Source organism: Bos indicus x Bos taurus, chromosome 23 (genome assembly GCF_003369695.1).
Source record: "Bos indicus x Bos taurus breed Angus x Brahman F1 hybrid chromosome 23, Bos_hybrid_MaternalHap_v2.0, whole genome shotgun sequence".
In the NCBI taxonomy this organism is placed as follows: domain Eukaryota; kingdom Metazoa; phylum Chordata; class Mammalia; order Artiodactyla; family Bovidae; genus Bos; species Bos indicus x Bos taurus.
Genome location: NC_040098.1, coordinates 5,255,949 through 5,283,933, shown reverse-complemented (window position 1 = coordinate 5,283,933; position 27,985 = coordinate 5,255,949). Strand labels below are relative to the sequence as shown.

At 38.4% G+C, this 27,985-nt stretch overlaps 1 protein-coding gene across 2 annotated transcripts in view; it reads right to left on the bottom strand.

The window, feature by feature from the left end:
* Positions 1-27,985, bottom strand: part of COL21A1 (collagen type XXI alpha 1 chain) — a 233,946-nt gene that overhangs the window by 46,158 nt on the left and 159,803 nt on the right. For both annotated transcript variants that reach the window (XM_027524052.1, XM_027524053.1), the window contains 4 exons: positions 27,878-27,931; positions 27,255-27,308; positions 27,078-27,131; positions 3,718-3,771 (listed from right to left, as the gene is read on the bottom strand). In XM_027524052.1, the coding sequence (XP_027379853.1) occupies positions 3,718-3,771; positions 27,078-27,131; positions 27,255-27,308; positions 27,878-27,931 (216 nt within the window). The remainder of the gene's footprint in view (positions 1-3,717; positions 3,772-27,077; positions 27,132-27,254; positions 27,309-27,877; positions 27,932-27,985) is intronic.

Below are 27,985 nucleotides of genomic sequence, written 5' to 3'. Positions count from 1 at the left end.
TGTTTTCAGAAACAATAACATTTACATGTTTTAGTTATTAAGATCTGATACCCTGGCGGGGAACACTTTTCAGTCTACTATACCTAGTAGATTCTTAGAAATTCTAGAAATCTACCTAGTAGATTTATAGAAAGTCTTCTAAAACTGTCTTGAATTTGACCTACTTTTTCTTATTGGAACTACATTAGTCCCCATTTTCTATATCTATACTAATTATGCAAATCATGGGCCTCTTCTTTAAATGGCTTTGCTACTGTCCCATTTGAAAATATCATAGGATCACCTCCCCAGCTGAAATAAATTCTTCTTGACTCTACTTCCTGTTCATTGCTTGGTCTTCCTGCACCTCCATCTGTGAGGTAAGACTTTGAGAACCATCCTTTTTCATATTGCTCACATCCAATTGACCCCTGGGCATTGTTGTTGCTTTTTCAGTTCAGTTCAGTCACTCAGTCGTGTCCAACTCTTTGCGACCCCATGAATCGCAGCACGCCAGGCCTCCCTGTCCATCACCAACTCCTGGAGTTCACTGAGACTCCACGCCCATTGAGTCAGTGATGCCATCCAGCCATCTCATCCTCTGTTGTCCCCTTCTCCTCCTGCCCCCAATCCCTCCCAGCATCAGAGTATTTTCCAGTGAGTCAACTCTTCGCATCAGGTGGCCGAAGTACTGGAGTTTCAGCTTTAGCATCATTCCTTCCAAAGAAATCCCAGGGCTGATCTCCTTCAGAATGGACTGGTTGGATCTCCTTGCAGTCTAAGGGACTCTCAAGAGTCTTCTCCAACACCACAGTTCAAAAGCATCAATTCTTTGGTGCTCAGCCTTCTTCACAGTCCAACTCTCACATCCATACATGACCACTGGAAAAACCATAGCCTTGACTAGCCAGACCTTTGTTGGCAAAGTAATGTCTCTGCTTTTCAATATGCTATCTAGGTTGGTCATAACTTTCCTTCCAAGGAGTAAGCGTCTTTTAATTTCATGGCTGCAGTCACCATCTGCAGTGATTCTGGAGCCCAAAAAATTAAGTCTGACACTGTTTCCACTGTTTCCCCATCTATTTCCCATGAAGTGATGGGACCGTATGCCATGATCTTTGTTTTCTGAATGTTGAGCTTTCAGCCAACTTTTTCACTCTCCACTTTCCCTTTCATCAAGAGGCTTTTTAGTTCCTCTTCACTTTCTGCCATAAAGGTGGTGTCATCTGCATATCTGAGTTTCATTTCAAAGTAGATGCCCTGTCCTCTTCCTGACTCTGAATGTCCCTGCTTCAGTGGGAGGTGGGGCTGTAGGGCTCAGCTGGCCTCCTGCCATGCTCTGCCCTCCGCCTCAGCCCATTTCCCATTCTTATTTCTGCTGTTGGAGTGACATTCCTAAAATGTCACTGAACACCTTGCTTCCCTCCTTAGAACCCTGACAACTCTCAGATTCAAGTCCAAATAGCACAGACATACAAGACACGTTTTAATTTGGCCTCTACCTACCCCTGCAACCTCATTTATTATTTCTATCCCATGCCCTCCATCTGTTCTAAGCAGTCAACTAATGCCAGTTTTCTCACGTTTTGGAACATGTTACAGGTTGCTGCCTTAGGAGGCCAAACAACTGCTGCTAAGTCGCTTCAGTCATGTCTGACTCTGTGGGACCCCATGGACTGCAGCCAACCAGACTTCTCCGTCCATGGGATTCTCCAGGCAAGAACACTGGAGTGGGTTGCCATTTCCTTCTCCAATGCATGAAAGTGGAAAGTGAATGTGAAGTCGCTCAGTCGTGTCCAACTCTTAGCAACCCCATGGATTGCAGCCTACCAGGCTCCTCCATCCATGGGATTTTCCAGGCAACAGTACTGGAGTGGGGTGCCATTGCCTTCTCCTGGCCAAACAACTAGACAACTCTTATTCCTCCTCCAGAATTTGGCCAAGAGAGCATCTTGTTTACTCTTTAAATAGATAAATTTTATACAGTAGTATGTGAATCATATCTCAATAAATGGTTATTAAAATAAGAATACATCCTTTTCAGTGATGTCCCATTTAGTATCATATACATCTCTGCCAACTTTGCAATCCTCCTCCATCCCCACCTTGCATCTCACTCCAGAACATTTTATACAATGTTTTTGCTTATTGGTACATCTGACTCCTTGAGGGCACAACCATGACAAATTCATCTTCATTTCCTCCTCAATTAATATAATGTCTGGCACAAAGCAGACAGTAGATGCTTATTGAATGAATGACCAAAAGATTATAATTCTTAAACACAGTGATACACGGTTGAAACAAATGCTAATAAATCCAGCAAGCGGTAGAACTGAGTTTGTTACCTGGATTGAAGTTAACTGAGAATCATTTGCCACTCAGAAAGTAAATTACCCTTAGGACTAAAGTACTCTTATGTGAAATGAATCGCCAGTCCAGGTTTGATGCATGATACAGGGTGCTCGGGGCTGGTGCACTGAGATGACCCAGAGGGATGGGATGGGGAGGGAGGTGGGAGGGGGGGGTTCAGGGTGGGGAACACATGTACACCCGTGGCAGATTCATGTCAACATATGGCAAAACCAATACAATATTGTAAAGTAATTAGCCTCCAATTAAAATAAATAAATTTAAAAATAAATAAATAAATAAAGTACTCTTAGGATTGATCAATACCAGCCTTTAAGTTTCAAAGAACAGGCCTGTGCATGCAGTTGTACTTTAAAGAAATATCATTTCCCAGTAAAATACATCCTTTATCCTCAATTTTAATTGTAAGAGTTAATGTTCACATTTATCAATGTTTGCAGGGATGAATCACCATCCTGCTTCTACAAGCTGTGTTTAATTAGCTTTAAAGCGTTTATATAAGCTCTCTGTCCTTCCTACTTAAGCACCACTAATCTTCTTGGCTGCCACATTTATAGAACAAATAGAGTGAACACATTCCTTTTAGAGGGGCCAAATATCTTCATCACAAATACTTAAAACCAGATCACACACAACAGAGGAGTCTTCATTTCTTTGCATCACAAAATCTAATACAATTTTTTTCCTGTTTTTCAAAGCTTTTTCACACATGAAAAAATATCTGATCTTTGGTAAAGATCAATCTTCATGGGATATATTTCTAAAAACCAAAGTTTCAGTGACTGGCAAAATAAGAGAAAAACATAATGCTATACACTCTTAATTGGAAGAGAATACAGACCAGAAGAATTATATCCAGAAAACATGGGCAAACTTTAGATATTTAATCTTCTAATTGCTTTCCCAACAGAGTACATCTGGTGCAGCAAACCTTGCTTCCTTCCCACCAGTCAGCAGGAAGGACAGAGGAGTCAGAGAAAAAGGACGAAGTGATCTTTCCTTCCTTCTCTGAACTGATGGCATGGGCAGAGGAGGGGATGAAGTCCCACTCTGTAACCCCCAGCTTTCTATCTGCTGGTTTAGGAGGAGAGGTTAAACCTAAATACCTTCACTATCCACCGCCGTGATTCCTTGTCATGTCAAGCACCTGCTTGTCATTTTTGTGATACAGATTCATTCAGTACATAAATTTCCTGTTAGCAAAACCTTACCCAGTTTGTAAAAGAAGGTTGACTATTTTAATACTTTACAGCATTCCACAGTTCCTATACATCTGGGAGGAGAAGAGGAGAACTTAAATAGTCAAAGGATTTCATGATGGATGAAGAACATCATCCTTTAGAACTGAATCCAGAAGGTACTCACAGGTTCTCCTCGAGATCCATCCTGCCCCGGAGCACCTGGAGGTCCTGCTTCTCCCTTTTAATGATAAAAAGAAACAGAGAATGCCATTTGCCGGTATGCTCACTAAAATAGTAATATGCAACATTACATGTATGCAACATTACCAGCTTCCCCAGGGGCTCAGTTGGTAAAGAATCCACCTGTAATGCGGGAGACCTGGGTTCGATCTCTGGGTTGGGAAGATCCTCTGGAAGAGGGCATGACAACCCACTCCAGTATTCTGGCCTGGGGAATCCCCATGGACAGAGTAGACTGGCGGGCTACAGTCCACGGGGTTGCCAAGAGTTGGACACGACTGAGAGACTAAGCACACAGCACATATACACTAAAGCACATTAGATACAAAAAATTAAAATTCCCTCTGGATTTCTTTCCTCATTTAAAAAAATTTCAAGTATAGTTAATTTACAAAGCTGTATTAGTTTCAGGTATACAGCAAAGTGATTCAATCACACGTACATATGCAGGCATACATACACATATATGTGTGTGTGTGTGTGTGTGTATATAGTTTTTGAGGTTTTCTTCTGTGTTTTATATATATATATATATATATATATATATATATAGTTTTTGAGGTTTTTCTTCATTATAGTTTATTACAAGATATTGAATATAGTTCCTTGTGCTATACAATAGGTCCTTGTTGTCTGGATTATTGATGTCAACTTTTCCTGACATCAAATAACTCATTCTGAAATCCATAAGGTGACTGTATAAACATCAAACCTATATATGACAGAAGATAATTGAGTAGTCATAAGATAACTGGGATACACATATACTCATTCTTATGAGAACAGGGTGATTCTGTCTTCAAAGTAAATGTCACTTATATTTACATGAGTCCTTTTCATAGTTTTACTTTTACTTTAAAATTGATCACCCTGTTGGATATGTGACCTTACCCCTCAAGAGTTGCATTTTAAAATCAAAACAAACTTTCATTAAGAATGTAGTTACTATAGGTTATTACTTGAAATTATTCAGCACTTTAATCTGGTATTAATTTAAAATAAACATATATAATGTGTATTTTAGGTAGCTGTTAAAATTATAATAGTTTTCAGTTATATATCTTTAAATTATTCTGCTCAAATTATTTATGCATCTTATTTTACATCCACTTTCTGGCATGCTCTAAGTTTTTCCCAAATGAATCCATTGCTAACATGCAAAAACATATCATGACATTATGCTTACTAAAAAATAAGTCTTAGCTGAATTTAATTCGAAAGGGTATAATATCCACAGATCAAAATGGCCATTAAACTGTCTGGACAAAAAATACAGGGCAGTTGGGAAAAGTCCCTTGAAATAGATGTTTTAGGCTTCTTAAAACTATTGGTCATAAAAAGCCATGAGGTTGTATGTCTGTTTGGCAAAGTATTATGTCTTAACAAGCAAAGTTCTCAGCAAACAATTATGCCACATGTGAATTGTACCAGAGAGTACATTTCACTGGACATGAGAGCAAAAGAGAAAGTAGAACCAAAATGAAAATATTTTTCTTGTAAATAACTCACATATCTGAGTCCGGGTAGGTAAGTTTAAAAGGTGGCAGGGGGGAAGTCTCAGAATACATGTATTAAAGCACGTGTCAACACCATTTTTCATAGCTTCGTATCCTAATGAACTCCCCAAATTGTAAAAAATGAACCACAGAGGAAGAATCAATAACACGTGGCTAACACAATCACCCTTAGAAAAAAATCCAACCATATCACATTATATAAACACTGCTTCTCCCACTTTTATGAATTCTTGCATTTCATTAGCACAGTTACAACTAAAGCCAAATATTTCATCTATTCCAGTTTTATTTACAAACACTAGATGACAGTTGAGAATAGAAGGGGGCAAAAGATAATGTTTTCCTATAAATTAACCAAACTAGAGGTCAGGGAGGTCCTACCAACCCAACATTTCTACAGAAAAGTTTATAAAAATACCAAAGAGAAACAAAAATGGCTGTCAGATTCACAAAAGCAACAAGTTCAAAAGCCTGAAAAATTAGAGAAAAGAACTATGTCAAGTTCTGACACTGGAGGATCAGTACTGCAGCTTTGGGCAGGAAAAAGCTCTTTGCAGGAAAGAGCTCTCAGCAAGATATCCCTTTGTCTTGACACTAACCTTAAACCAGGAACCCTTTGGTCTACTTATCTCCAGTCCTGATACACTTTTCAGATCTTTGGATTACACAATATTTTGCCTAACTTTTTGATTCTTTCTGGAGATAAAAGAAGTATAATAGAAGTGAAGAATAAGCATTTGACAGATGATCAGATACCTTCCCCAGCTTCTGGTTCAGTAATCTTCCAAACAAACTGTGGGAACCAGACAAGATCTAAAGAAAGATTATGAGGAGTTGACAAGCCTGCACTCAAGCTGGCACGCAGGGGAAACGGCAAGGACTCTGACCCCCATCCCATTGATCAACTGATATGGCTTCCTACTTCTTTTGAAAGCTTTCATGGCTGAGCAGAATCTTCAGAGATGTTTCTGGGAGACACAAGTTCACCTTCTCCCTGGACAGCTGGCATTCTGATTAAAGGCGACTTTCCTCTTCACCAACATTTGCGAGTATTGATTTTGTAAAAGTTGAGCAGCAGGACCCAGTTTGATCATGGCAGGAGGAACCATCCATGTCAGTGGTTCTCAAGGATGGTCCCTACTCAAGCCAGATCAGCTTCACCTCACTTGGGAACTTCTCCAAAATGCAAAATTTCAGGCCCTGCTACAAACCCACTGAGTCAGAGATTCTGGATGGTAGGGCCCAGCAATTTATGTGAACAGCTAATTCTGATGATTTGAGAACCATGGCAGACTTGTGAGTCATTAGGTAACTTCCACCACCTCCAGGTATTATCATATGTGATTGTCATACTAAAGCAAATCCATAGTTTAGATCATCTGTATATAAATTAAAGGGGGCAAGAGAGTTGTCCAACCGTTGTTCAGTTGCTCAGTCATGTCCAACTCTTTGCAACTCCATGGACTGTAGTACGCCAGATTTCCCGGTACTTCACCATCTCCCAGAGAAGCTGAAACTCCAATACTTTGGCCACCTGATAGGAAGAGTTGACTCAATGGAAAAGACCCTGATGCAGGGGAAAATTGAAGGCAGGAGAAGAAGGAGACAACGGAGAATGAGATGGTTGGATGGCATCACTGACTCAATGGACACGAGTCTGAGCAAACTCTGGGAGATGGTGAAGGACAGGGAAGCCTGGCGTGCTGCAGTCCATGGGGTCGCAAAGAGTCAAAGACAACTGAGTGAACAATAACAACAACGTATTCACTGAGTCAGTGATGCCATCCAACCATCTGATCCTCTGTCATCCCCTCTCCTCCTGCCTTCAATCTTTCCCAGCATCAGGGTCTTTTCCAAAGAGTAGGCTCTTCCCATCAGGTGGCCAAAGTATTGGAGCTTCAGCTTCAGCATCAGTCCTTTTAATGAATATTCAGGGTTGATTTCCTTTAGAATTAACTGGTTTGATCTCCTTGCAGTCCAAGAGACAGTCAAGAGTCTTCTCCAGCACCACAGTTCAAAAGCATGAATTCCTCAGTGCTCAGCCACCTTACGGTCCAACTCTTGCATCCTTACATGGCTGCTGAAAAACCATAGATTTGACTAGATGGGCCATTGTTGGCAAAGTAATATCTCTGCTTTTTAGCACTTTTCTTTCAAGGAACAAGTGTCTTTTAATTTACTAGCTGCAGTTATCATGTGCAGTGATTTTGGAGCCCAGGAAAATAAAATCTGTCACTGTTCACACTTTTTCGCCATCTATTTGCCATGAAGTGATGGGATCAGATGCCATGATCTTAGTTTTTTGAATGCTGAGTTTTAAGACAGCTTTTCACTCTCCTCTTTCACATTCATCAAGAGGCTCTTTGGTTCCTCTTCGTCTTCTGACATAACAGTGGTGTCATCTGCATATCTGAGGTTATTGATATTTCTCCCAACAATCTTAATTCCAGTTTATGATTCATCCAGCCCAGCAGTTTGCATGATGTACTCTGAAAATAAGTTAAATAAGCAGGGTGACAATATACAGCCTTGACGTACTCCTTTCCCAATTTTGAACCAGTCCATTGTTTCATGTCCAGTTCTAACTTTGCTTCTTGTCTTGAATACAGGTTTGTCCAACAGTGGGAACAACTAATTTGGGATTACATGACCACTTTGGTTGGTAAAGACTTCCCCTTTCATTATTTTGATCATTAACTCCATTTTAATATGTTACTCTGATTAAGAGGCATTTAAAAAAAAAAAAGTCACCATCAGCAACGTGTATCAGTAATGAAGTTCCACAATTATTTGAAAATTTAATTTCTTCTTATTCTTTGTACTTCTTGTCAAGAGTGATAATCAGAAGGATACAGAATCATACGAATAAAACAGCACCTACTCTTTATAATGTATAGCAGAGATTCTCCAACTCTAGCTGTACTTGTGGCGGATTCATTTTCATATTTGGCAAAACTAATACAATTATGTAAAGTTTAAAAATAAAATAAAATTAGAAAAAAAAATCATCTAGAGTGTTAGATAAACTGCAGATGGTGGACCTCACTCCAGAGTTTCTAATTCAACAGATGCTGATACTGCTGGTCTTGCAACCACACTTTGAGAAGCACACTGGTTCTAACCCAGATCTCAAGGAAGAGACTCTACACCCTTTCTGCACTCACCCACCCATCCCTAGTGAACCACAATGGCTTTGTCTGGCTTTGCACTTGGTACTGAGTTTTATAATGGCCAGATTGTTCAGCAAGTGTCTCATTTATGTAGGCACTGGTTTCCTGGCTTGCACAGTCTTTAAAGGATAGAAACACATCCTATAGGAGTTTTTTTAATCACCCAGAGTGCTTAGTATTGTGCTGAACATAATATAAGACTATATGTACAACTGCTGGAGCATATCAAGGTAGGCAAAATGGATGATTTATTGTCAAATGCTCAATTTTGGGAAGATAAAGGAAATGGGATAGACCTATTTGTGGACAGAGCTATTTGCATTTGAAATGGGATAGAGCTATTTGCAAAAGGAAATGGGATAGAGCATTTGTGGACAGAACTATTGCAAATGCTGTCGGAAGATTATGCAGGGTGATTACAATAAGATGATGGCCAGTAATCTTGACCCATGAATGATCTCTTGACTGTTTCAAAAATGTTTCATTGGGAGATGAAAGTAGGATTTCTGCTTAGTTATCTTCCATAAAATTTTCCAATGCTATACACAACTAGTTGATGAAATTCAGTACTGTATCCAGAACTTAAGTTCATCACTTGATTCCTTTCATGACCTGGAGATCCTGGTATATACCAAAATGTTTGGCTGGTAGGAAAAAAGGCATGTAACATGTCTCAACCTTGAAGTTATGATTTTGCTATTCTATTATTAATTCCTTCCTGATATAAGATAAATAGAAAATGTCATGCTAAACATTATTCCTCAATCCAGTCTCTGCAGCTAATGTCAAAGATGATTTATTCTACAGCAAACCAGTTATTTTTAAAAAGCAAATTTAACCAAAAACAGAGATGTGAAACTTGCATCGCATGTGTATTTCCTTTCATGTGGTGGTCTTTAGTACTTACCCACAAAAATGAAAGCATGAGGTGTAATTTAGTATGTGACCATTGCAACCCTCAAAATCTGGTGGAAGGTGTGTGACCATAAAAATATAATTTAATTTTGAAGAAGATCCTTACTTTGTTATTAAACACTATAATTTACCTTTGATCTTTTTCCATGGTTTATTCTTAGTATGTAAACAAAACTCTAGTATGCCAGAGAATATATTAAAGATGTAAGACTGGGTAAGCTCCTCCTGGCTAACCAAATAAACAGACAAGAAATTTGGAAGACATCATGCATAAAGGGATCACACAAACTAGGCCTGAAAATCAGGCTATGCCATGTAAAGGACAGTGCACTTTGGGGTAAATTCTTTAATTGCTCTTAATTTGATTTTAATTTCAAAATGACATTGCTATTCTCAACTTCATAGATTTTTCTTTTTAGGAAAATTAAATAAGAGTCTTTGTGAAAGTGCCTTGAACATCTCTAGAAACAGAAGGGAAGATCCAAGAAAGTTAGCTACTCTACTGCCATCAAAGGGTTTGGAATTTTAACAGTTCTTTAACTATTATGATTTGTTTCAGGCTACACTATTTTCAAATACTCTTATTTTTCTATTTGACTGCTATGGTTTGGCATTATAATTTAGGAAAAATGAATTACTTTTTAAGTGCTTGAAAAAAAAAACCCACATTGATTATTTCATTGTTTCTAGGGGCCAGAAGTCTGGGCATGGCTCTACTGAGTTATCTGTGTGCATGCACAGATGCTAAGTCCCTGCAGTCGTGTTCAACTCTGTGCAACACTGTGGACTGTAGCCCATCAGGCTCCTCTGTCCATGGGAGTCTCCAGGCAAGAACACTGGAGTGGGTTGCCATGCCCTCCAGAGGATCTTCCCAACCCAGGGATTGAACCCACATCTTTTATGTCTCCTGCATTGACAGGTGGGTTCTTTGCCACTAATGCCACCTGGGAAGCCCAGGTGTCTGAGTAGAGTCTTACAAAGCGGTAACCAGGAGGTGTGCTGGGTTGTGTTCTCATCTGGAGGCCTCACTGCACAAGTATCTACATCCACATTAACTCACTTCGTTGGCAGAATTGAGCAAGTAGGCTCTAAATGGAGCCCCTCATAATGTACCATCATTACTGGAGTGATACCTGTTGGTTAGAAGCAAGTCATAGGTCCCAGGAACACTCAAAAGTAGGGAATTAAAAAAGACATGAGCACCAGCAGGTGGGGGTCACTTTCCAGTCTTCCTGCCCCAATTATTGTCACATATCCCTGTAAGGGTTGTACTGTTTGCCTGGACACTAACAATATATGAAACTGTCTGTTTACTCACAGTCTGGACAAGAAGATTGGATTTTCAACTCAAGCTTTTGAACTTTTGTCAACCTAATGGGTGGGTAATTGTACCTTGGTATAGCTTCAATTTGTATTTCTCTTATTATGAGTGAAGTTGAACATCTCTGTACATTTAAGGGCCACTTTACACCTTTTTTTGGCTTTGAGAATTATATATTCATGTCTTTTCCCCTCATCTATATATTTATTGAAATATAATTGATTTACAATATTATAAGTCAAATAACTTGTGATTAGACAGTGGAAGTGATGAATAGATTCAAGGGATTAGATCTGGTAGACAGAAGCCTGGGGAACTATGGATGGAGGTTTGTAACATTGGACAGCAGGCAGTGACTAAAATCATCCCAAAAAAATTAGATGCAAGAAGGCAAAGTGATTGTCTGAGGAGGCTTCACAAATAGCTGAAGAAAGAAGGGAAATTAAAGGCAAGGGAGAAAGGGAAAGATGCCCAACTGAATTCAGAGTTTCAAAGAAGGGCAAGGAGAGATAAGAAGTCCTTCTTAAGTGAACAATCCAAGGAAATAGAGGGAAAAAATAGAATGGGAAAGACTAGAGATCTCTTCAAGAAAATTAGAGATACCGAGGAAACATTTCATGCAAAGATGGGCTCAATAAAGGACAGAAACTGTATGGATCTAACAGAAGAAGAAGATATTAAGAAGAGGTGGCAAGAATACACAGAAGACTTGTACAAAGAATATCTTAATGACCCAGATAACCATGATGGTATGATCACTCACCTAGAACCAGACATTCTGGAATGCAAAGTCAAGTGGGCCTTAGGAAGCATCGCTACAAACAAAGCTAGAGGAGGTGAAAGAATTCCAAATAAGCTACTTCAAATGCCAAAAGATGATACTGTTGAAGTGCTGCACTGAATATGCTAGCAAATTTGGAAAACTCAGCAGTGGCCATAGGACTGAGAAAAGTCAGTTTTCATTCCAATCACAAAGAAGGGTGATGCCAAAGAATGTACTGACTAGCATACATCTCACACACTAGCACCACATGATTTATATACATATAGCACCACATGATTCCTGGTTGGTTGAATCATCCATGGATTCACATTCATGGATACAGAGAAACCATAAACACAAAGGGCAGACTATAAATTATACTTGGATTTTCAACTGTGGGGAAGGTTATACCCATAACCCCAGTGTTGTACAAGGGTAAACTGTAACACCATAATCAAGGGACCAAGGTTAACATACCAATGATCAGACATGTGGATGGTATTTACTCTGATATAATGAGAAGGACACTCAGTTCAGTTCAGTCATTCAGTCGTGTCTGACTCTGCAATCCCATAAATCACAGCACGCCAGACCTCCCTGTCCATCACCAACTCCCAGAGTTCACTCAAACTCATGTCCATCGAGTCAGTGATGCCATCCAGCCATCTCATCCTCTGTCGTCCCCTTCTCCTCCTGCCTCCAATCCCTCCTAGCATCAGAGTCTTTTCCAATAAGTCAACTCTTCGCATGAGGTGGCCAAAGTACTGGAGTTTCAGCTTCAGTATCAGTCCTTCCAATGAACACCCAGGACTAATCTCCTTTAGGATGGACTGGTTGGATCTCCTTCCAGTCCAAGGGACTCTCAAGAGTCTTCTCCAACACCTCAGTTCAAAATCATCAATTCTTTGGCGCTCAGCCTTTTTCACAGTCCAACTCTCACATCCATACATGACCACAGGAAAAACCATAGCCTTGACTAGACAGACCTTTGTTGGCAAAGTAATATCTCTGCTTTTCAATATACTATTTAGGTTAGTCATAACTTTTCTTCCAAGGAGTAAGCGTCTTTTAATTTCATGGCTGCAGTCACCATCTGCAATGATTTTGCAGCCCCCAAAACCAAAGTCTGACACTGTTTCCACTGTTTCCCCATCTATTTCTCATGAAGTGATGGGACCAGATGCCATGATCTTCGTTTTCTGAATGTTGAGCTTTAAGCCAACTTTTTCACTCTCCTCTTTCACTTTCATCAAGAGGCCCTTTAGTTCCTCTTCACTTTCTGCCATAAGGGTGGTGTCTTCTGCATATCTGAGGTTACTGATATTTCTCCCGGCAATCTTGACTCCAGCTTGTGCTTCTTCCAGCCCAGCGTTTCTCATGATGTATTCTGCGTATAAGTTAAATAAGCAGGGTGACAATACACAGTCTTGACGTACTCCTTTTACTATTTGGAACCAGTCTGTTGTTCCATGTCCAGTTCTAACTGTTGCTTCCTGACCTGCATATAGGTTTCTCAAGAGGCAGGTCAGCTGGTCTGGTATTCCTATCTCTTTCAGAATTTTCCACAGTTTATTGTGATCCACACAGTCAAAGGCTTTGGCATAGTCAATAAAGCAGAAATAGATGTTTTTCTGGAACTCTCTTGCTTTTTCGATGATCCAGTGGATGTTGGCAATTGGATCTCTGGTTCCTCTGCCTTTTCTAAATCCAGCTTGAACATCTGGAAGTTCATGGTTCACACATTGCTGAAGCCTGGCTTGGAGAATTTTGAGCATTACTTTACTAGTATGAGAGATGAGTGCAATTGTTTGGTAGTTTGAGCATTCTTTGGCATTGCCTTTCTTTGGGATTGGAATAAAAACTGACCTTTTCCAGTCCTGTGGCCACTGCTGAGTTTTCCAAATTTGCTGGCATATTGAGTGTAGCACTTTCACAGCATCATCTTTCAGGATTTGAAATAGCTCAACTGGAATTTCATCACCTCCACTAGCTTTGTTCGTAGTGATGCTTTCTAAGGCCCACTTGACTTCACACTCCAGGATGTCTGGTTCTAGGTCAGTGATCACACCATTGTGATTATCTGGGTCATGAAGCTCTTTTTTGTACAGTTCTTCTGTATATTCTTGCCACCTCTTCTTAATATCTTCTGCTTCTGTTAGGTCCATACCATTTCTGTCCTTTATCAAGCCCATCTTTGCATGAAATGTTCCCTTGGTATCTCTAATTTTCTTAAAGAAATCTCTAGTCTTTCCCATTCTGTTGTTTTCCTCTATTTCTTTGCATTGATCACTGAGGAAGGCTTTCTTAGCTCTCCTTGCTAGAAGGACACTCACCTCTGTGTTATCCTTCTCCACCACCCCTGAAATAATTCCCATCTAATCAGACAAATGTGAACTGACTGAGATTCTAACAGAAACCCTAACCAATGCTCTGCAAAACTGTTATAAAAAGTAAGAAAAGACTAATAAATCATCACAGATAAGAAGAGACTAAGGAGACATGATAAGAAAAAAAAAAAGGAATGTGGTGTGTTCTGGATTGGATCCTGGAACAGAAAAAGGACCTTCATGGAAAACTAATGAAATCCAAATAAAGTATGGAGTTCAGATTAATTTACAGGAATTTGACAATACTGATTTCTTAGTTTTGACAATGCATCATAATAACATCATGAGAAACTTGGTAAGGTATATAAGGAAACCTCACTGTACTATTTATCTATAACTTCTCTGTAAATACAAAAGTACTTCAAACTAAAAAATTTCTTTAACAAGCCCCAGAAGTTTCTGTTGTTGTTGTTAGAAAATTTCGTGCTTATACTAAAACTTATGTGAAGTTTACATGAACCTCAATAATTTATTACAATTTTAAAAAGAAAAACAAATTTAGAGACTTAAACTATCTAATTTCAAGACTTATTCTGGGCTCCCTGGTGGCTCAGACCATAAAGAATTCACCTGCAATACAGGAGACATGGGTTTGATTTCTGGGTTTGGAAGATCCCCTGGAGGAGGGCATGGCAACCCACTCCAGTATTCTTGCCTGGAGAATCCCCATGGACAGAAGAGCCTGGCGGGATACAGTCCATGGGGTCACAAAGAATCAGACACCACTGAAGTGACTTAGCACACACATAGATGAGTAAAACAGAATCAAGAGTTCAAAAATCAGTTAACACATATATTGTATGTGTTTTTGTGCTAAGTATCAATTGATACTTAGCAAAAATGCTCATGTAATTCTATGGGAAATGAAAACCTTGCAATAAATGGTTTTTTATGACCGGGTCTCCAGGGAGAAAACGGAAGAAAAGAACTTTAACTTTTATATCACACAGGAATTAAAATAATCAAAATGGATCATAGAACTAAATTTGTAAACTCAGTTCAGTTCAGTAGCTCAGTCGTCTCCAACTCTTTGAGCCCCCATGGACTGCAGGATGCCAGGCTTCCCTGTCTATCACCAACTCCCAGAGCTTACTCAAACTCATGTCCATTGAGTCAGCAATGCCATCCAACCATCTCATTCTCTGTTGTCCCCTTCTCCTCCCACCTCCAACTTTCCCAGCATCAGGGTCTTTTCCAGTGAGTCAGTTCTTTGCATCAGGTGGCCAAAGTATTGGAGTTTCAGCTTCAGCATCAATCCTCCTAATGAATATTCAGGACTGATTTCCTTTAGGATTGACTGGTTGGATCTCCTTGTAGTCCAAGGGACTCTCAAGAGTCTTCTCCAACACCACAGTTCAAAAGCATCAATTCTTCAGTGCTCAGCTTTCTTTAGAGTCCAACTCTCACATCCATACATGACTACTGGAAAAACCATAGCCTTGACTAGACAGACCTTTGTTGGTAAAGTAATGTCTCTGCTTTTTTAATATGCTGTCTAGGTTGGTCATAGCTTTTCTTCCAAGGAGCAAGTGTCTTTTAATTTCGTGGCTACAGTCACCATCTGCAGTGCTTATGGAGCCCTAGAAAATAAAGTCTCTCACTATTTCCATTGTTTCTCCATCTATTTGCCAGGAAGCAATGGGACCGGATGCCATGATCTTAGTTTTCTGAATGTTGAATTTTAAGCCAACTTTTTCACTCTCCTTTCACTTTCATCAAGAAGCTCTTTAGTTCTTCTTCACTTTCTTCCATAACGTAATGTCATCTGATATATGAGGTTATTGATATTTCTCCCGGCAATCTTGATTCCAACTTGCGCTTCATCCAGCCTGGCATTTTGCATGATGTACTCTGCATGTAATAAGCAGGGTGACAATATACAGCCTTGACGGACTCCTTTCCCAATTTGGAACCAGTTGTTGTTCCATGTCCAGTTCTAACTGTTGCTTCTTGATCTGCATACAGGTTTCTCAGGAGGCAGGTCAGGTGGTCTGGTATTCCCATCTCTTTAAAAATTTTCTACAGTTTGTTGTGTTCTACACAGTCAAAGTCTTTGGCATAGTCAATAAAGCAGAAGTAGATGTTTCTCTGGAACTCTCTTGCTTTTTCAATGATCCAGTGGATGTTGGCAACTTGATCTCTGGTCTCTGCCTTTTCTAAATCTAGCTTGAACATCTGGAAGTTCACGGTTCTTGTGCTGTTGAAGCCTGGCTTGGAGAATTTTGAGCATTATTTTGCTAGCATGTGAGATGAGTACAATGGTGCGATAATTTGAACATTCTTTGGCATTGCCTTTCTTTGGGATTGGAATGAAAACTGACCTTTTCCCTTCCCATGGCCACTGCTGGGTTTTCCAAATTTGCTGGCATATTGAGTGTAGCACTTTCACAGCATCATCTTTTAGGATTTGAAATAGCTCAACTGGAATTCCATCACCTCCACTAGCTTTGTTCATAGTGATGCTTCCTATGGCCCATTTGACTGCATTCCAGGATGTCTGGCTCTAGGTGAGTGATCACACCATTTGTAAGCTATGGTGGTACAATCTTAGAAACTATGATATTTTATATACGCATTTAAGACATTTGAAAATATTTTGTTTTAGAAGAAAAGAGAAAATTTCTGACCTTAAGTTAGGTAAAGATTCTTAAATACAATACAAAGACATAAGCAAAAAGAAATTCTAAGAAGCTAGACTTCATCCTGATTAAAAACTTCTTCCCATTGAATAACACCATTAAGAAAATGAAAGGCAATCTGAGGGTCAGGAGATAATATTCCCAAAAACATGTCTGATAAAAGACCTATTGTACAACGAATTCTTGCAACTCATTAACAAGAAAACAACCTAAAGTTTTTTTTTTTAATTGCCAAATGTTTTGAATAGACACTTCACAAAAGAAGATATACAAATGGCCAAGAAGCCCATAAAAAGATGCCAACCTTGTCAGTCATCAGAAAAATGCAAACTAAAACCATATGAGATACTATTATGTACCAAATAAAAGAGCTAAAATACCAAATACTAAGTGTTGGCAGGATGTGGTAAAAGTAGAATTCTCTTGAATTGCTGATGGTAATAGAGAATAATACAATCACTTTGGAAAATAGTTTGGGATATTCTTAGGAAGTTAAACATACATTCACCATACAATGAAGCAATTCTAGTAGGTATCAACCCAAGAGAAATGAAACCATGTCCAATCTAGATGTGTATAAGCATATTCATATCAACATTATTCATAAATGCCAAATATAGGAAACAATTCAAATGTTCATCAGCTGATAAATGAAGAAACCAACTGTCATAGATCCATGCCACTAAATATGGTGTGTGTGCATGTGTTCCGTCGTTCAGTCAGATTCAATTGTTTGAGACCCCATGGACTGCAGCCCACCAGGCTCCTCTGTCCATGGGATTTTTCCAGGCAAGAAATACTGGAGTGGGTTGCCGTTTCCTCCTCCAGGGATCTTCCTGACCCAGGGATTGAACTCCCGTCTCCTGAGTCTCCTGCATTGGCAGGCACATTCTTTATCACTGCACCACCTGGGAAGCCTTAAATACTACATGATTATATGTACTTGACATTGTAAGAAGCAAAACTATAGTAACAGAAAGCATAGTCCACATGAATACATGTGACAATTCCTTTGAATGAATGGATGAATCAATTAATCAGTCTCCATCCCTCCCTCTCCCTCACCCTTTCCCTCACCAACACCTCTTTATCCCTCTCTATATAAAATATATACACACATACATGAAAACATAAATATGTATTTTGATATACAAATATACATTTATATATTGACACATATAAACAATATAAACACACATACATACATCCTATTGATATTGTTTCTTTAGAGCAACCCTGACCAATACACAACCAAATGCAATGCACAGATACTGATTGTATCAAGTGTAAAAATAGCTATTTAGGACACTGTTTTTAAACAATTAGAAAAATTTGAATATTAGAAAATAGTATTGTATTGACATTAAATCTCTTGAACATCATGATGGAATTAAAATATTCTTAGGATATACAGGCTTCCCTGGTGTTTCAGATGGTAAAAAATCTGCCCGCAATGTGGGAGACCTGGGTTCAGTCTCTGGGTTGGGAAGATCCCCTGAAGAAGGGAATGGTTACCCAGTCCAGTAGTCTAGCCTGGAGAATTCCATGGACAGAGAAGCCTGGCAGGCTATACAATCTATGGCGTCACAAAGAGTCGGACACAACTGAGCAACTTTCACTTAGGAGATATAAGCTGAAGTGTTTAGGAGAGAAATGCACGGAGTCTAATTTATTTTCCAGTGGCTCAACAACAACAACAAAATTTAGAAATAGATACTCATATATTTATGTGGTTCAATTTTCTGTATGACTGAAAAATTCCAAAACAAAAAGCTGGGTGGGAGGAAGAAAACAGATTTTAATAAGGTCAGAAAAAATTAGGTATGATTCATTATTGAAACATCCAAAAAGTAAACATAAACTGCAGACTATTCAGACAAAAGAATATTATTAAGCACTAAAAACAAATGAACTATCAAGTCACGAAAAGACACGAAGGAGTCTTAAACACATATTACTAAGTAAAAGAAGCCCATCTGAGAAGACTACACACAATATAATTCCAACTCTATGACATTCTGGAAAGGAAAATCTTTGGGGACAGTAAAAAGATTAGTGGTTGTCAGAGGCTAGGGGAAGAGGAAGATGAATAAGTAGAGAACAGAGAATTTTTAAGGCAGTGAAGTTATTCTGTTTGAGACTGTATGGTGGATACGTGATTACACATTTGACCACACCCACAGAATGTACAATATCAAGCATGAACACCAATGTAAACTATGGACTTTGAGTGATAGGATATGTAAATGTAATTCCTCAATTGTTAAAAAAAAAATGCACCACTCTTGTATGAGAAGTCAATTCTGGGGAAATCTAGGAGGAGGGGGCAGGAGGTATATGGAAACATTTAGTACTTTCTGATCAGTTTTGCTGTGAGCCTAAAACTTCTCTAAGAAATAAAGTCTATCTTTTTAATTAAATAGACTTTTAAAAAATTGTGAATGACTCCAGTAAAAAATTTCAAACAGACAAGAAGAAATTAACCTAACCATATTAGAAGATCCACACTAATTAGAAAATTCAGGACATAACCAAAGTTAAACATTAAGGGTAGCATGGACCTAGCAAGAAAGTAAATATCAAGAGTGAACTAACTTAAAAATGTTAAACATAATTATATTCTCCAGATAGTTCACTATCCGAAATATAGGGAAATGGAAACACATGTCCATGCAAAAACTTGTACACAAATGTTCATAAAGCACTATTTATAAGAGCCCCAAATTACAAACAACTCAAATGTCTATGGACTGATAAATGAATAATATCCATATATTCAAACAATGAAATATTATCAGCAATGAAAAGGAATAAAGTATTAATATAGGGCAAAACATCAAAGAACCTCACAAATGTTAGGATAGGCCAAGGGATGAACCACAAAAGACCACGTGATTCATATGAGTCAATATATATGAAATGTCCATATGGGCAAATTCATGTGGAAAGGAAGTAGGTGAGGGGTTGAGTATGTTGTTGTTGTTTTCAGTCACTAACTCATGTCCGACTCTTTGCGACCCCATGGACTGCAGCACGACAGGCTTCTCTGTCCTTCACCATCTCCCGGAGCTTGCTCAAACTCATGCCCATTGAGTCAGTGATGCCATCCAACCATCTCATCCTCTGTCACCCTCTTCTCCTCTTGCCTTCAATCATTCCCAGCATCAGGGTCTTTTCCAATGAACTGGCTCTTCACATCAGGTGGCCAAAGTATTGGAGCTTCAGCTTCAGCACCAGTCCTTCCAATGAATATTCAGGGTTGATTTCCTTTAGGACTGACTGCTTTGTTCTTCTTGTGTCTAAGGGACTCTCAGGAGTCTTCTTCAGCATCACAGTTCAAAAGCATCAATTCGTCCATGCCCAGCATTCTTTATGGTCCAACTCTCACATCCTTACATGACTACTGGAAAAACCATAGCTTTGACTATAGGAACTTAGTTGGTAAAGTAATGTCTCTGCTTTTTAATACACTGTCTAGGTCTGTCAAAGCTTTTCTTCCAAGGAACAAGCATCTTTTAATTTCATGGCTGCAATCAGCATCCACGTTGATTTTGGAGCCCCCAAAAATGAAATCTGACACTGTTTCCACATTTTCCCCATGTACTTGCCATGAAGGGATAGGACTGAAGGCCATGATCTCAGTTTTCTGAATGTTGAGTTTTAAGCCAACTTTCTCACTCTCCTCTTCCACCTTCATCAAGAGGCTCTTTAGTTCTTCTTCACTTTCTGCCATTAAAGTGGTATCATCTGCTTATCTGAGGTTATTGATATTTCTACTGGAAATCTTGATTCCAGCTTGTGATTCATCCACTTCTGCATTTCATATGATGTACTTTGCATATAAGTTAATTAACCAGGGTGACAATATACAGCCTTGACGTACTCCTTTCCTAATTTTGAACCATTGCTCCATGTCAGGTTCTAACTGTTGCTCCTTGTCCTGCATTCAGATTTCTCAGGAGTCAGGTAATGTGATCTGGTATTCCCAGTTCATTAAGAATATTCCACAGTTTGTTGTGATCCACACAGTCAAAGTCTTTAGTGTAGTCAATGAAGCAAAAGTAGATGTTTTTCTGGAATTCCCTTGCTTTTTCTATGATCCAGTATATGTTGGCAATTTGATCTCTGGTTCCTCTGCCTTTTCTACATCAGTTTATACGTCTGTAAGTTCTCCATTCATGTACTGTTAAAGCCTATGCTTGATTTTGAGCATAATCTTGCTGGTATGTGAGATGAGTGCAACTATACAGTAATTTGAACATTGTTTGGCATTGCCTTTATTTGGGATTGGAATGAAAACTGACCTTTTCCAGTCCTGCAGCCACTGCTGTGAAAGTGTTAGTTGCTCAGTCATGTCTGACTCTTTGTGACCCTAGGGCCTGTAGCCCACCAGGCTTCTCTGTCCATGGGATTTCCCAGGCAAGAATACTGGAGCAGGGTGGCCACTGCTGAGTTTTCCAAATTTGCTGGCATAGTGAGTGCAGCACATTAACAGTATCAACTTATAGGATTTTAAATAGCTCAATTGGAATTCCATCACCTCTATTAGTTTTGTTTGTAGTAATGCTTCCTAAGGCTGACTTGCCTGCACAGTCCAGGATATCTGACTCTAGGTGAGTGACCACATCATCACAGTTAACTGAGTCACTAAGAGCTTTTTTGGACAGTTCTACTATGTATTCTTGCCACCTCTTCTTAATATCTTCTTCTTCTATTAGGTCCCTACCATTTCTGTCCCTTATTGATCCCATATTTGCATGAAATGTTCCCTTGGTATCTCCAAGTTTCTTAAAAAGATCTCTAGTCTTTCCCATTCTTTTTTTTTTTTCTTCTTTTATTTCATTGTTCCCTTAAGAAGGCTTTCTTACCTCTACTAAAACTTGCTATTTTCTGGAACTCTGCATTCAGTTAAGTATATCTTTCCCTTTATCCTTTGCCTTTCACTTCTCTTCTTTTCTCAGCTATTTGTAAAGCCTTCTCAGACAACTACTTTGCCTTCTTGCATTTCTTTTTCTTAGAGATGATTTTGGTCACCACCTCCTGTACAATGTTATGAACCTCTGTCCATAAATCTTCAGCCACTCTGTCTAACAGATCTAGTCCCTTGAATCTATTTGTTACCTCCACTGTATAATCATAAGGGATTTGATTTAGGTCATACCTGAGTGGCTTAGTGGTTTTCCCTAAGCCATTGGTTTTCAATTTGAGCCTGAATTTTGCAACTGGGAGCTCACGATCTGAGCCACAGTCAGCTCCAGGTCTTATTTTTGCTGACTGTATAGAGCTTCTCCATCTTCAATTGCAAAGAAGATAATCAATCTGATTTCAGTACTGACTATGGTGATGTCAGTACACCACCAGATGGTGATATCCACGTGTAGAGTCAAAGTGATTGCCAGTGGGTTTCTCTCTGAGGTGATGAAAATGTTCTAAAATTAAACTGTAGTGTTGATTGAGTAACTTTGTAGATATACTGCTGCTGCTGCTGCTAAGTCACTTCAGTCGTGTCCGACTCTGTGTGACCCCTTAGATGGCAGCCCACCAGGCTCCCCCATCCCTGGGATTCTCCAGGCAAGAACACTGGAGTGGGTTGCCATTTCCTTCTCCAATGCATGAAAGTGAAAAGTGAAAGTGAAGTCGCTCAGTCGTGTCCGACTCCTAGTGACCCCATGGACTACAGCCCACCAGGCTCCTCCGTCCATGGGATTCTCCAGGCAAGAGTACTGGAGTGGGGTGCCATTGACTTCTCTGTAGATATACTAGAAACCATTGAATTTTATACATCAAGTGAGTAAATGTATGATACGTGACTTATTTATCAACATGCTGTTAAAAAGAGTAAACTGAAGTTTACAATTGTGGGTATATACATGTGCATGTATCACCTAGATTAATATCAGAAAGGGCAAGGAAGTAGAAAAAGAAGAACAAACTTGGCCCAAGTTAGCAGAAGGAAAGTGAAAGTGAAAGTTGCTCAGTTGTGTCTGACTCTTTGTGACCCCATGGACTATACCGTCCATGGAATTCTCCAGGCCAGAACACTGGAGTGGTATCTGTTCCCTTCTCCAGGGGATCTTCCCAACCCAGGAATTGAGCCAAGGTCTCCTGCATTGCAATCCACTCCAGTGTTCTGGCCTGGAGAATCCCAGGGATGGGGGAGCCTGGTGGCTGCCGTCTATGGGGTCACACAGAGTTGGACATGACTAAAGTGACTTAGCAGCAGCAGCAGCTCCTGCACTGCAGGTGGATTCTTTACCAACTGAGCTATCAGGGAAGCCTAGCAGAAGGAAGGAAATAATTAATTAGAAGAAAAATAAATGAAGAAGAGAATAGGAAAACAATAGTAATAAAAAAAAGACAAAGCTAGAGTTGGGATTTTTTGAAAAAAAGAAAAAGAATAACCCCTTATGAGACTAATTAAGAAAAAAATAATAATAGCCAAGACTCAAAATCAGAAATAAAAAGGGCAAAGTTACAATTGACTCAAAAGAAATTTTTTAAAGGGTCAAACTCTTATGAATAATTTATATGGACAAACTAGAACTGGACAAACTAGAAAAAAAGATAAATTCCTACAATCTACCAAGACTGAATAAACAGAAAGCCTGAATAGACCAATGACAAATAAAGAAGACTATATAAGCAATCAAAAGCCTTCCAATAAAGAAAGTCCCAGGAACAGATGACTTCACAGTATTTCAAGGTAAATTCTCAAAATACTTAAAGAAGAATTAATACCAATCCACCTTACAGCCTTCCAAGAAAAAGAAGACAGAACACTTTCAAACTTTTGATAGGCCAGTATCAAATAAAGCCCAAGAAAACACTACAAGAAAAGAAAACTACAGGCCAATATCCTTCATGATCATGCATACAAAAAGTCTCAACAAATATTAGGAAACTGAATTCAACAGTGCATCAGAAGGATCATACATCATGATTAAGTGGGATTTATCTCTGGAATGCAAAGACGGTTCAGTATGGATATACCACATTGATAGAATGAAGATAAAAATCACACGATCATCTCAATAAATGCAGAAAAAGCATTTGATGAAGTTCAACACCATTTCATGACAAAAATTCTCAACAAATTACAAGAAACTTACCTCAACACAATAAAGACCATAGATGCATGAAAAGCCCACAGCTAATATCATATTCAATGGTAAAGAGGTGAAGATTTTTCCTCTAAGATCAAGAACAAGGCAAGGAAGCCCAATCCACCACTTCTATTCAACATAGTACTGACAGTACTAGTCAGAGCAGTAATGCAAGAAAAATAAAAATATCTAAGTTGGAAAGGAAAAATAAAACTTTCTGTTTGTAGACAACATGATCTTGCATAAGGAAAACACTAAAGACTATATAAAATATTGCTAAAACTAACAAGTGCAGTAAAGTTGCAGAGTACAAAACCAACATATAGAAATCAGTGCATGGTATACAATAACAATGAACCATCTACAAAGGAAATTAAGAAAATAATCCTAAAATTGCATCAAAAATCATAAAATGCTTAGGAATAATCTAAGCCAAGGAGGTGACAGACTTGAATGTTGAAAATGATAAAATATTGATGAAAGAAATTAAAGACATTAATTAATAAATGAAAAGGCATTCCTAGCTCATGGCTTGGAATACTTTATATTGTTAAAATGTTTATTCAACCCCAAATGATCTATACATTCAATGCAATCCCTACCAAAACCCTAATGGCATTTTTCTGTAAAAGCAAAAAACAATCCTAGTATTCATATAACCAAAAGCACAGATGGCAGAAGTAGGGAACGGGGGTTTTATCAGACTGAAAAGCTTCTGCACAACAAAGGAAATCGTCAACAAGATGAAAAGAAAAGGCATACTATGGAATGGAAGAAAATATTTGCAAGTCATATATCTGATAAAGAGTTAATACAAAAAATATATAAGGAACTCCTACAACTCAATAGAAAAAAAACCCCATAACCCATTTAAAAATAGGCAAAGGAACTGAGTAATCACTTCTCCAAGAAGACACACAAATGGCCAACAAGTAAATGAAAAGGTACTCAGCATCACTAATCATCAAGAAAATACAAATCAAAACTACAATGAGATATCATCTCTTACAGGTTGGTGTTATTATAAGTATATTTATATACACAAACACAAAAGTGCTGGCAAGAATTTGGAAAAACTGGAACCCTTGTACACTATTATAGGGATGTAAATGGATGTTTTCTACATGCACTATAGAAAACAAGGTGGAGGTTCCTCAAAAAATTAATAAAACTGTATATTATCCATCAATATCACTACTGCATAAATAACAAAAAGAATGAAAACCTTGAAGAGATATCCAAACTACTGGGTTGATTGCAGCATTATTCACAATAGCCAAGACATGGAAGAAGCTTAATGTCCATCGACAGATGAATGACTTTAAAAATGTGAGACAGATAAACACACACACACACACACACATTTTTCAACCTCAAAAAAGAAATAAATCTTTCCATTTTCAACAACATGGATGAACCTGGAGGACATATGCTAGTGAAATAAGCATATGTAAAATGATAACCATTACACCGTCCCATTTTCATGAGGAACCTAAAATGGTCAAATTCATAGAAGCAGAGAACAGACTGGTTTTTGTCAGGGGCCGGGGAAAGGGAAACAGGGAAGTATTGGTCAAAGAATACAAAGATTCAATTATGCAAAATGAATAAGTCCTAGAAATCTACTGTACAATACAGCTTACAGCCTACAGATAACAATACTGTTTTGTAAACTTTAAAATTTGCTATGAGGGTAGGTCTTACATTGTGCTCATATTTCAAAAAGTAATAAATAATAATAAAGGGGAAGGAAGAAAATTTTTGGATGTGACAGATGTTTATACCGTCAATTGTGGTGATGGTACAGTGTACATACTTATGTGCAAACTCTCCAAGTTGTATATATAGAAGAATCTGTGTTGTCTAAAAACATCAAAAGACTAGATTATAAAACCCATGAGAGTTTTGTTCTCTTCTGTATGTCTAGTACCTACAAAGTATAAATAGATACTGGCTTAATCAATAAACAAATAGGAAATAAAACACAAAACTAGTTAAATATAATTAATAACACATGATTGAACTCTTGAAAACAGGGCCCTATACTGTACATCCAGGAAGCACTATCTGTAATCTTTAAGGAATCACTTGACATTTGGAGAACTTCCATAAATTTAAGTGAAAAAACGGACAATGTTTCCAAAGGAAAAGGAAACACCTATAGATCAAGGAAATCTGAACTGAATTTTTGAGCAAGTGAGGCCTTCAAAGTTGTGACCATTAGGAAACATGATGACATCTCTAATCCAACACTTGACCCAGTGGTCTTGCTCGCTGACGGATTTACACAAATTCTCTCCTAGGTATCAAAACAAACACACACACACACAGCACAATAATGACGTGGACTGTTGGCTTGTTCCAGATATATTGACTTGAATATATATACGTCCCTGATGTCCTTCTATTTAATAGGTCACACTATAGAAAGGCTGTTTCTGTTTGATAACTGACCCAGAAAAATGTCTTTATGTAAGAATAAGATGGTGCTCACCCACCATCATAGGAGCATGCGCCTTTGAGTTTTTTCAGGATTGATGAGTGATTGGCATTTCCCCATTCTTCTTACTCTAATTCTCCCATATTCATATCACACAAGTTACCAGGGTTAAGGTTAAAACTGTTAGGGTAGATGCCCATCAGCAGATGAATGGATAAGAAAGCTGTGGTACATATACACAATGGAGTATTACTCAGCCATTAAAAAGAATACATTTGAATCAGTTCTAATGAGATGGATGAAACTGGAACCTATTATACAGAGTAAAGTAAGCCAGAAAGAAAAACACCAATACAGTATACTAATGCATATATATGGAATTTAGAAAGATGGTAACAATAACCCTGTGTACGAGACAGCAAAAGAGACACCGATGTATAGATCAGTCTTATGGACTCTGTGGGAGAGGGAGAGGGTGGGGAGATTTGGGAGAATAGCATTGAAACATGTATAATATCATGTATGAAACGAGTCGCCAGTCCAGGTTCGATGCACGGTACTGGATGCTTGGGGCTGGTGCACTGGGACGACCCAGAGGGAGGGGAGGGGAGGGAGGAGGGAGGAGGGTTCAGGATGGGGAATGCGGGTATACCTGTGGTGGATTCATTTCGATATTTGGCAAAACTAATACAATATTGTAAAGTTTAAAAATAAAAAAAAAAAAAAAAAAACTGTTAGGGTTGAGGATTCATTCCCCTACTCTCTGAAAACAAAGTCAAATCCCTTGGAAGACACAGCTAAGTACCTGTGGCTCAGATCCACTAAACAAACCTATCTGAATGGCTCACTGAAGGAGCTTCTAATATCCTGGGATTTTATTTCCAACACATAAGAATTCATGACATATTCAAAATAAATTGATTATCTTTAAATTACAACTTTTAGTTCATTCATTTTATACCAATGTCACATGTAAACAAAAGTCTAGTATCTGTACATTTTTCTCATATTCACTCACTAGTTACAGAAATCTTTTCTGTGGTATTTACCTTGAAACCAGGGCTACCCATTAATCCATCCTTTCCATGTCTTCCAGGTTCTCCCTGGAAAATAAGGACAAGTATTTTAATATATTTTTGCACTAATGTTTCTTTTTTAAAAGAAGATAGTACAGGATAAATTTTATTTAATGTAGAATACTTAAGAAAAATTTCCGTCAAACTCACAGCACGTCCAGGAAGGCCAGGAAAGCCAGCGTTCCCCTGTTCACCTTTTGCGCCCTGTTTTTAAAAACAAACAAAAACAATCTTTACAAGGTTTTGAAATTCCAACTCAAACTTAAATAGGAAAGAAAGATAATGTCCTCAAGGACTGATAGAACGCATGGAACCACAGCTTGTGTTGGCCCCGCAGCTTTCGGCATTATTTTACCAGGACACACATGACGTTGAGAATAAGATGGATGCAGAATTATTACAAGCATCTAAACACAGAAACCACATCTAGGCAGAATTAAGAAGAAATGTGTATCTTAAATATAGAGAGAACATAATTTCCCTTCAGTGAGAAAAAATAAGAGTCTCCATGGACATGCTGTTAAACAGCTACTACTTCCAAGTAATCTCTCTCTATAAATATTTTGAAAGTTCAGAAGGGTCAATAACACAAAGTATTCTTATAGAAAATCAAGCATAACAGTCAATAGTCATTTTTCCATTATTTCGTTGTTCTGAATAAACCCCACAGAGAAAGGTGAAAAAAGCTAATTGCCAGAACAGTGGACTGGGACTGAAATTTCAATTTTCTATTTCCATTATATTGAAAGTTCAATATGATACTCTAAACTTCCCTTTTTGCCATAAAATCCAGGTGCTCCTTTATCTCCTTTGGGGCCCATTTCACCCTAAAAGACAAAATATAAATCCTGAGTTTTAGAGAAGTATTTAGTATTTCTCTT